The sequence below is a fragment of the Melitaea cinxia genome, chromosome 3 (assembly GCF_905220565.1).
Source record: "Melitaea cinxia chromosome 3, ilMelCinx1.1, whole genome shotgun sequence".
Classification (NCBI taxonomy): Eukaryota; Metazoa; Arthropoda; class Insecta; order Lepidoptera; family Nymphalidae; genus Melitaea; species Melitaea cinxia.
In genome coordinates, this window is record NC_059396.1 from 12,408,537 (window position 1) to 12,419,591 (window position 11,055).

At 40.1% G+C, this 11,055-nt stretch overlaps 1 protein-coding gene across 1 annotated transcript; it reads right to left on the reverse strand.

The window, feature by feature from the left end:
• Window positions 1-862: 862 nt before the first annotated feature.
• On the reverse strand, window positions 863-10,711 carry LOC123669507 (E3 ubiquitin-protein ligase mib1-like). The gene is made up of 7 exons (XM_045603111.1): window positions 10,435-10,711; window positions 6,427-6,613; window positions 5,995-6,272; window positions 4,895-5,124; window positions 4,217-4,243; window positions 3,956-4,160; window positions 863-1,686 (listed from the first exon to the last, which is right to left on the reverse strand). Exons 1-7 carry the CDS (start codon window positions 10,705-10,707, stop codon window positions 1,546-1,548), a joined length of 1,341 nt encoding a protein of 446 aa, XP_045459067.1. The 5' UTR covers window positions 10,708-10,711; the 3' UTR covers window positions 863-1,545.
• Between the last annotated feature and the right edge of the window lie 344 nt (window positions 10,712-11,055).

The window sequence follows — 11,055 nt, forward strand, 5'->3', positions numbered from 1 at the left end:
TTTAAAATTCATCAATCTTTGTCTATTGCCAATACTAAACATTTTCTTCAGTGTCGTGTAAACTAAACATTTAACATCTGACATTACTTATTTATTCTACAACAAGCCAATATTTAAAAACTATTAATTAAAATTTTGTGGCGTTTCTTTTTTTTATTAATATCGCACTGAGTAACAAATATATCAACGCATTATTGGTAAAAAGGCAATGTAATGACAGGGATATCAAAAACTATTTTTAACATCTTGTAAGATTTCAGACTTCAACGTCATGTAGAATTTTAATACAACATAAACATAGGCTATATGACAACTTCCTACATAAAAGTTTGGCTATAGTGAGTATAAAAATGTAGTAGGAACCACTGGAGTGTTTTTTGAATCCGTTTGTGAATCGGAATGTGAAGCGTTAATTATTATTTATTTATTAATTTCAAATAAATTCTAAAGTATGTCTGATAATCTTTTTCTTGTACATTTCTTAGTATTTTAGTTCTCAGATATACTTTCCTTTTTTTGTGCGATTTCTTAGTACGTCTGATTATTGCGTAGACTCTATCTTTTATGCTTCCAGTCATTATGTCGTTCGTTCTTTAGGAATATTCTTCATCATCATCATCATCATCATCATCATCATCATCATCATCATCATCATCATTACAGCCTATACAGTCCACTGCTGGACATAGGCCTCCACAAGTTTACGCCAAAAATAACGTGAACTCATGTGTTTTGCCCATAGTCACCACGCTGGGCAGGCGGGTTGGTGACCGCAGTACTGGCTTTATCGCACCGAAGACGCTGCTGCCCGTCTTCGGCCTGTGTAATAGGAGTAAGGAATATTCTTACAAAATACTATTTATTGTTTCAGCGACTGCGATTTTATTGTCTTTTCTATTAAGATACAAAAACTTGTAATTGATGTAAAAGTGTAGATTAGTTTTAAATGAATGTTAACGATATTAAGTTTTATGTTCTATAGTTTGGCAGTTACAAAAATTACCTTAGTTTAATGATTATGAATTACAAAAACTATTTAAGCCTTCAAATCTATAAAAAGCCACGTTTTCATACAAACTACTTCATTATATTAATCGTACTGACATACGTACGTGGTAAATATCAACTTAAGTAATTACAATAGAAAACAAAAAGCTTTGGAAGATATAACATAGTCAAGATTAACTTTTATTTAACCATCCACGTTACTGGAACTTCCGACCAACCAATTACATTCGATCGCTTTATTAATTAATATAATAGAAATGTAATATAATGTTGTCCGTACGTAGGATATACTTATGACAGACAAAATTGATTCTTTGATATAGACCCATATATATTTATTTTCGTTTCTACATTCAAAGTTGACATGTCTAAGGGAAATACTAGGTACATTTGGATACATTTTACATTAATATACGACCGCATATGCCATCTAGACTTGGAAGGTGAGATATTAAAGGTATGTTATACCTTATCGAAGATATATTATATCTAATTCGAGTTTTCACGCATACAAAATTGCAGGCAAAAGTATAGTGCTTAATAAAGTAGAATTCGTTTTTCGACAGTCTTGCGGCAAATCGGACACACGGTGATGCGGTCGCCACACATTTGGCACATTCCGTGCCCGCACAAAAATATCATGTTCTTCAGTCGGTCCAGGCAAATCGGGCACATTGTCTGAAAGTTAACACATTTTTTTGGATTAATTCACTTCAAAAATTTGCTAAAACCTTTATCTAGCAGGAAGTAATAGAGTAAGTATATCTGTAGTCTGTAGGAATATATAACTTGTGGGATAAATAAAATATTCAACTCACTAGCACAAATACAGTGTACAGTCTACAATAAATAAAAAAAGGTGAAAACGAAACAATACAATTATCTTTCTTAAGGATCTAAAAAATTTTTTTTTTGTTGCTAAAGAATGACATAAACATCTTGTTACCATGGTTACGTACGTTACGTATTCACAGAATATATATAATAAGTAAAAATAAAGATACTAGATCGTTCAATAAGTCCCGAGACTAACCTGGAAATGGCGCATATATTAAAAACTCTTTTGATTTTTAAAAAGTACTGGCTATCAATACAAGAATATGTGTCAAATTTTTAAAAATGGAACAATAAAATTATTGATTTTGAAACATTTAAGTGACGCTACGGTTGTAATTTCGATACAATGGAAAAAAACGAGTTTCGCGTGTTGATAAAACATTGTTTTTTAATGGGAAAAAATACCGTTGAAGCACAGCAATGGCTTATAAAATGTTATGCAGGATCAGCTCCCTCTAAAGCAACCATTTGTCGGTGGTATGCCGACTTCAAACGCGGTCGCATGGACACCAATGATGGGGAACGCTCAGGTCGTCCAAATGAAGCAGTGACTCAACAAAATATTAACCAAGTCCTCAAAATCGTATTGGAAGATCGGAAGGTAAAAGTGCGAGAGATAGCCGAGATAGTGAAGATTTCAGCTGGTAGTGTTTTCACTATTTTGCATAAAAAATTTGGCCATGAAAAAGCTTTTTTCTAAGTGGGTGCCGCGTTTGCTTACAACTAATCAAAAGGAACAACGTATCAATGATTCAGAGCGATGTTTGGCGCTGATGAATCATAATAAAAAGGATTTTTTACGTCGGTATGTAACAATGGATGAAACCTGGATATACCATTTCACTCGGAATCCAATCGGCAGGCAGCGGAGTGGAGAGCGGCTGGTGAAAGCCGCCCGAAGCGTCTAAAGACTCAGAAATCGGCCGGTAAGGTTATGACGTCTATATTTTGGGATGCGCATGGAATACTTTTCATCGACTACCTTGAAAAGGGGCAAAATATAAATAGTGACTATTACATGTGCTTATTGGAGCGATTGAAGTACGAAATTGCGGATAAACGGCCTCACATGAACAAAAAGAAAGTGGTGTTTCACCAGGACAACGCGCCTTGTCACAAGTCCGTGAGAACGATGGCCAAAATTAACGAATTGGGCTTCGAATTGCTTCCTCATCCCCCTTATTCGCCAGACTTGGCCCCCAGCGATTACTGGCTGTTTGCAGACCTCAAAAAAATGCTTCAGGGTAAGAAATTTGACTCAAATAGTGAAGTTATCGCAGCAACGGAGGCTTATTTTGAAGCCAAAGACAAATCGTTCTACACACATGGGATAGAAAAGTTAGAAAAGCGTTGGAGGGATTGTATCACTCTTGGAAGAGACTATGTTGATGAATAAAAATTAATTTTATAAAAAAGACCTTTTTTTAGTACTTAGTCTCGGGACTTATTGAACCACGTGTTATGTGCCCACAAGTCAATTGTTGTCTACACTTAGATTTTTTATATAAAAAAATTGCTCTTCCACGCCGTCTTTCGGGTATCTATTGAACAAGCGTCGGTACACAGTGTCCTTTGTTTCCCGGCTCCGGAATTAGCTCCGGAATTATCAAAAGGTTTTTATAATTAAATGTATTTGGAATGACCGGTTGCAGACAGCTACCTATCTCGTTCAACGACAAACGTTATAAATTTCAGAATGTTTTTAGAAACGTGGGTTTTCTCCCTATTTTCTTTATCACAAACAAAACACGAGTGTTAATAAATTATGGTTAGTGTTTGGATCTGAACAAGCGAAATCCCTGTCATATCGGCTTATATTATGCTTTCATTGTACAGTGACGAAACTAGTTAGTAAAAGGCCTCATATTGAAATTTTTTCGAGGGTCTATACGACCCTGGATAACCTAAAAAACGATACAGTAGCGAAAAATGCTCTTACATGAAAAAAAAAAATCATTAAAATATTACATTACCCACGGGAAAATAGCCGCTATTTCAAGGCACCTGCGGCTCGAGGGTACTCACTCATTACCGCTTCCTCTATCGCATCGATATGGAAAATGAGACGGTGCCTACATAGCGAGGGTGAGCGCCTCCCGCCGGACCGTACCTGCTCCTTGATGTCCTGCAGCTGCTGCTGCAGCTTCTGCACGTCGGCGGGCGCGGCGCAGCGCGCGCCGTTGTTGAGCAGGTGCGGCGCGGCGGGCGCGGGCGCCGGCTGCCCCTTGTTGGCCTGCAGCAGCGCCAGGTTGCCGCCGCCCTCGCCGGCTGCGGGACAGCACCCTTTAAGCGTTTCACTGAGGGGGGCGCAGCTGCTCCACAGGCACAGCGTTAGGGATTCGTATTAAGAATATTCGCGACCGTCAGCTGCGACTCCGCGGGAGGAGTGGGCAGTGAGCTTTAGTAATTTCCTCCCACTTTCAAATTTGTCAGATTATAGTTTACCTAATAATATTTTGAAGGAAAAATAAAGTCAGCCGGCTAAAGTTACCAGCGGACAAACTTTCCAGCGATGTTATGGCCAGCTGACTTCATTTTTGACATTTATACCTGGCTCCCTGACCGAGCTGAATTATATACTGCTCAAAATCTGGCCCTTCTGCGGAAGTCCCTCAAACCTACAGGAGATCACAGCTAAGTAACACTGCTCTGAAATAGTGTCGTGTGCCTGTGGTGAGTAAAGTGGCCAAAGCTCCTGGGGAGGGTCGAGGGTAGGGTCTTCTGGTGTTGCAAGTCTAAAGGCCGTAACTATAGGTAGCCGTTTACCATCAAATAGGTCATAAGTGTATTTGGCGTCCTAGTCGTAAAAAAAACCCCTCACTGCTCTGGGCACACTTTTGGGTCTATGTTAATATTACATTAAGATACTGAGAAAATGCATTATAAATTAGGATATTTCTTTTTGGCCTAACCTTTGATTTAAGACAAGCTAGATTAAGGTATCTTAAGACGAGCAGAAAAAGCTGTTTTGGATGAGTACGCCCACAAACAGCGTGATACGAAATTGTTATATCGCAGAAGATAAGGCAACTCACGGTCGTGTTTCTGCGGCGCGGCAGGGGCGGGCGGCTGGGCAGACGGCTGGGCGGGCGGCTGGGCGGGCTGCAGCGGCGTGCGGCACTCCACGCACTTGCGCATGAGCGGCGCGCAGGCGGCGCACGCGCACACGTCGCCGCACGGCCGAAACACCACCGTGGCCGGCGCCTCCGAGCACACCACGCACTCGCCCACGCGCTGCCGCGCCGACACGCCCGCGCGGCACACCAGGCACTTCTTCACCTAGCGGTTAGCATATTTATTATTTATTTATTTATCCACTAATGTTTGCTTCCATCATCACACATTACTTTGTCTAGGTGTTACATACACAGGTGGATACAAAATGCTAAATAGGGATGAAACAAAACTTCTAAGTGCGAGTTCAAGTAAAACAGAGTAAAATAATTGTGTTTGCTAGCAAACGAAAAAAAAAAAACCGACTTCCATTAACTCGACAAGTAATACAACGTAAGTCGCTGAAAAAAATAAGAAAATACGCGTTATCAAAGATTACTCAAAAAGTTGTTTTCAGATCTCAATCAAATTTAAACAGGAATACAAAATATCAGTTTTCGAATAAAACTTGAACCATCAAAATTGGTATACTCAGTGAAAAGTTATGCGGTATAATATAACGTACGTCGACGAAAAAGTAGTCGAGGAAATACGCATTATTAGTTATAACTCAAAAATTACTAGTTAGATCGCAATTAAATTTAAATGGGACCACACGACGAGCACCACCTTTCGATTAAAATAAAAATCATCGAAATCGGTCAACCCAGTTAAGAGTTCTGAGCCCTGAGGAACATACTTTCTTAAAAAAGGATAAGGTGTTAAGAAGATAAATGCGTTTTTAAGTTGATTGGAGTTTGGTACCTAACAGATATCAAATCTTGTCGGTTCAATCTGCATTTATGCATCTTTAAGCCAGGAATTTCGAATGTGTCGTGTTCGAAGTTGAATGGTTCGTAGCCAAAACAAATTGTTTTTTTACATAGGAATCTGTTTTTAATCATCTACACTTCGAATGTGTATCACTTATTATTTGCGGTGGGTAGATAGAACATTTTATTGAGTCACTCATGAAGCGAATCTCGCGATACTCACTCTTGCAGCGCAAACGTTGCAGCAGCAGATGTGTCCGCACGGACGGAAGAGTGTATCTCGCTTAGCGTCAGAGCACACGAGGCACTCGTCCGCGGTGGGGTCGCTGGGGGGCGCTTCAGCGGGGGCCTCAACTGCGGCCGGTGTACAGCTGGGGCCCGCGAGGGGAGGGGCCTCACTATCTGGGGTTCCATCGATCGGCAGGCCGGTGCCTTCCTTGCGGCATGTCGTTAGCGTCTTACGCAGGTTTGGATCTGGGCATAGATCTAATGGCGTCTGTCCTGAAATTTTTTTTTATCACTGATATCTTTAATATATAAAATATTCGAAATGATATTATAACATTTATAAAAAGTATCTATAATTATAACATTTATAAAAAGGTAGAAGACCATGTCTTTTTTATTTTTTAATCCGACATCATAGGTAAAGTACCTTTTTTATTCTTGACAGTTAGGTCAGCGCCATGGGCGGCAAGGAAGCAGGCGATGGAGGCCGATGATTTCTTGTCGTGCGCATGTGCGATACCACTTAGCAGAGAGGCATCACGGGCGTCTTGAAGTCGTCGCAACTGTTGCAACGTGTGGTGTCTCAGTGCCTCGTGCAGGGGGGTGTCGCCATCCTAAAATAACACACACATATATAGGGTAAGGTTGCTCAAGTCGTACTACCGCCTAAGTCGTACCTCGGTGATATCCCAGCTGTCGCGTATAAGAATTGTCATGTGATGAGGTAGATCTGAACTAAATAGCCAAACAAGCACGTGAAAACAATCGGACAAAAATAATCAAAAAGTAAGTTTTTTCAACAGTTTTCAATTAAATTCTCAGTTCATTCGTAAGTTTTTTATAAAAGGAATGTAATTTTCAACTTATTTTTTTGTTTACGTTTATTTTTAATGATAATTTGGCAGTAGTTTAGTTACACCTAAACAGTAGATTTTGGTAAAGCTTTAGATTAGGTAAAACCGAATTTTGGGACCGTGGGGGGATGGGGGGGGGAGAGGGTGGGGAACGCTACCCCTGGTACCACTGTCACACCTCGGAACCCCATGGTTATGGAGATATCCATGGTTAAAGTTTTGAGGTTAGAAGAAGAATTTCGAAAGTTAGAGGAACGCTTGGCTCAGGCGCTACGGGAAGTGCAGCCCTTCCGCCCTTGCGTGCGAAAGTACGCTCACTCATGCTCCGTTCCGCAGAGGAGGCTGCTGAGGTCAGCCGCTCCTCTACGCATTCGTTCGCGCGCTTTCGCACGGCGGGCGAGGGCTGCCCTCCCTCCGCGTCTCCGCGGCACAAAAAAAACACTCTAGGGGTAGGACAGACCAAGACCACGTGGACAGTGGGGTGCTCCGATTCGGTTTTGGGTATTTTTCGAATTTCTAAACCTATATTCTAGCACGCAATGTTACTAATTTTATTAGAATATTATGTCTGACGCGTTATTTTGTTTAAAAGTGTCGATTTGTCACACAATGCAAACAGTACGAGCTCAAAGGTATTATAATAGCTTTAAATTCTTCTTCTAACCTCAAAACTTTAACCATGGATATCTCCATAACCATGGGGTTTTGAGGTGTCACAGTGTTACCTTGTATAGATTCCCCTACACCCTCCACCCTCCACACCCAAAAACCCCATAATTCGGTTTTTCTAATTCGGTTTTACCTAATCTAGATCTTAGCCGTAGATTTTTTTTAGGTTATAACAATAATTTTGTTTTAAAACTTAGAATACCTCACTCCATAAGTCGTACCTGTGCAGAATTCTTTACTCGTACCGGTACGACTTAGGCATTCAGAAAATTGTGTGTTTAATTTACTTAATTTTTTTAACCTTTATAATAGTTGAAAGCGGGAAGATATGAACGAAACTTTAGAGAAGCATCGGAATGGTGAAATCGGATTTAATGAAGCTTGTAGAAGACATAATATACCAAAACCTACATTACGGAGACATTTGAAAGGATTGAATAAGGCAACAAAATTTGGAGCATTTGATAAATTTGGAGTCTTGTTTTTTCGGGTTAACTACGACTGAATTTAGAAAACTTGCGTTCGAGCTTGCCGAAAAATTTCAATTACCCCATCATTTTAATAGAAAAAAGAGAATAGCAGGCTAACTCACTTAAACATATTATCTCCTGTTCCTTATTTCGTTTTTGATATCGCAGGCATTCCTAAACCGTATGTCGGCTTCAGCACTTGGGGGTGCACTACCGACCAAATCCCTGCGGGAGCCTTCAGCCGCTTTAATTGGAGGGTTTCGGATCTGCAGGCAACAAGATCCTTCCAGCGAAAGGGTGGCCTCGGCGAAAAGACCAGACTTCTCCTCCATGGGGACTGTCCGGCTCACCTCTGAACAATCCCGACGACGCCATGTCTAGTAGGACCGGGTTCTCATCCTGGCCCGACATGGGCACAGGGGCGTTACTGGAAACGCATTAAGTTGCGCCTCCTACGCACCCCCGTTCGTCACCTGCGGACGGAGGTCTCGTCGGCGGCCCCCTCTCTCATCCGCTCGTCGTTCTCCTTCTGGGACATTACTGTCTCGCAGAAGGAGACCATCGCCTTCCAGGACTCGTCGTCGCCGAGCATCGATGTGATAACGCTCGGCAGTGACAAGTCCCCTCCGAGGACTGTCGTCAGATCGCGACGTAGCGCCGCCCATCTCGGGCACACCTCGAGGGTGTGCTGGGCAGAGTCCACCGCCGCGCCACAATCGTGACATCCAGTCGTCGGCTCCCTTTGGGCCGTCCGACACAAGTATTCACCAAAGCAGCCGTGCCCGGTGAGAATTTCAATTACCCCATCATTTTAACAGAGAAAAGAGAATAGCAGGCTAACTCACTTAAACATATTATCTCCTGTTCCTTGCATAACAACATTTATTAAAAAAATTAATAAAGGTACTAAACCAGCAATGGACTTAACTTCCAGTCCCCACAAAAATGTATTAGAAACCAAGTAAAACATAAATAAAAGAAAGAAGCCTGTATTGGATATTAAAAAAATCAAAACAGAAAATAAACCTACAAAGAGAAGAAAGACGGACGGAACATCTAAGAAGAACAAATAAATAAAAGGAAAAGAATCGTGGCTATGTCAACTATGTAAGGAAGATTATCAAGAAAATATGATTCAGTGTTTAAAATGTAAAGGTTGGGTACATGACCGATGTATTGGCATCGAAAGTAAAATAAAAAAATACGTTTGTGATATATATGTTCAACCACAATAATTGTCTAAGCTTAACTTTGTATGATTAACAAGTTATAATTTTGCTTCTTGGCTTTTTGCTTTTGTTTTGTCTGGCACGAACTTGGGGAGGCCTATGTCCAGCAGTGGACTGAAATAGGCTGAGCTGAATTTTGTTTTCTATTTTTAGTTTAGTTTGTAGGTCACTATGACTGATTTTGTGACTATTAACCAAAGAAAGATATTTTAAGTTGATGTTAGAAATTCAGGCTCATTTGTTTGTAAATTTTATTTTAATGTTATCTCTTGTTATTACTTAAGTATTTTTCTATATCGTTTATAATGTCTTAACTAAAGACTTATTCTAAGTACGATTTAGGCTATAGGTGGTACGAATTAGGCGACTGGTGCCTTAATCATACCGAAGGTACATTTGTGAAAATCGTTAAAATATCTATGTTGCTAAGTGGCTTTTAAATTTCTATGAATATTGATTAAAAGGTAACTAAATGAAGTTTATGTTCATGCAAAAGATTTTGGTTTATTTGAAATGCATTAAATACTACAACAATATTTCCTTAGGGGGTACGACTTGAGCAACCTTACCCTACATATATGACGAGCACCACCTTTCGATTAAAATAAAAATCATCGAAATCGGTCAACCCAGTTAAAAGTTCTGAGCCCTGAGGAACATACTTTCTTAAAAAAGGATAATGTGTTAAGAAGATGCGTTTTTAAGTTGATTGGAGTATTTTGTATAATTTAGTTTATATATTTTACTTGATCATGATTTTGTACTGTACAATTAACGGGTTCTAATTATGACTCTAGTCACCGAACAAAATCTATATGACCTTCGCTACTCCTTAAGACAATTTAATATTTTTTTAAGAGAAAAAAAATCTTTATTATGTAAAATAAATATTTGTACAAAAGTCAACAGCACAAATACGTCAAAATATCGATCCTGAGCGGGTATAGAACCTGTGACGATAATCTGTAGTGAAACATTCATTAACACAATACCTACTGGCAGAACGGCAGGAAGTTATTTACACAATATAAATTATTATTTCGACTTAATTAACCAGTAGACCCAAAATAATTCATATGTTTTTCTCGTTGCAAAAATTACGACGTCATGGATAATCTTTTAACAGATGGAGTCACCCATGTCAAAGTCATAACTCAAGGAGAGTTAAAGCATTGAGTGTTGAAAAATAATTTAAGATGTAATAACACGAAACCTTATCACAAATGTTGAGATTGGCGCCGTGTGCGATGAGGAGCCTGACGATCTGCGTGTGTTGTCGCTCGACGGCGAGGTGGAGCGCGGTCTGCAGGTTTGCATTCTGCAGGTCGGGCCGCGCGCCGCCGCGGACCAGCAGCTCGGCCACCTCCGCGTGGTTGTTGAAGGCGGCCAGGTGCAGCGCCGTGTACCCGTCGTCCTTCGCGTCGTCAACTATCCACTGACGGGGCAGCTTGCCCAGCATTATCTTCATGGCACTGAAAAATAACATCAAATATTGGAGTAGTGATTGTATCTTTGACACTTTAAAGAATCAAATTTAGATATCTAAGATTGCGTATTATATTGTATGGATGATGGTTTGTTGAATAAATGGAGTAACAGACGCGTTATTTATTATATAAAGACCAGAAGAAATGTGAAGTTACCATTATATACGTATTGTGGTAATAAGAACTTAACCGAATCAACCGTATCATTGGTGCGTAACTGCGTATAGGGATAGGCCGCGGCACGGTATCGTTAAAATTGGATGCAATATTTCACTCTCAGACATATGAAGTATTTGTCTCTTACTATAATTAGTATGAATCGTACAATCACAGCTAGCAACGTTCCT

Excerpts from the sequence above, each read along its gene's own strand:
- LOC123669507 (XM_045603111.1), bottom strand. The coding sequence starts at position 10,707 with ATGTTATTTTTCAGTGCCATGAAGATAATGCTGGGCAAGCTGCCCCGT. Across the intron at positions 6,273-6,426 it reads AACTGTCAAGAATAAAAAAG|GACAGACGCCATTAGATCTA; the intron begins GTACTTTACCTA and ends AAAAAATTTCAG. Across the intron at positions 4,244-4,894 it reads CCGCCCGCCCCTGCCGCGCC|CTCACTGCCCACTCCTCCCG; the intron begins GCAGAAACACGA and ends AAATTACTAAAG.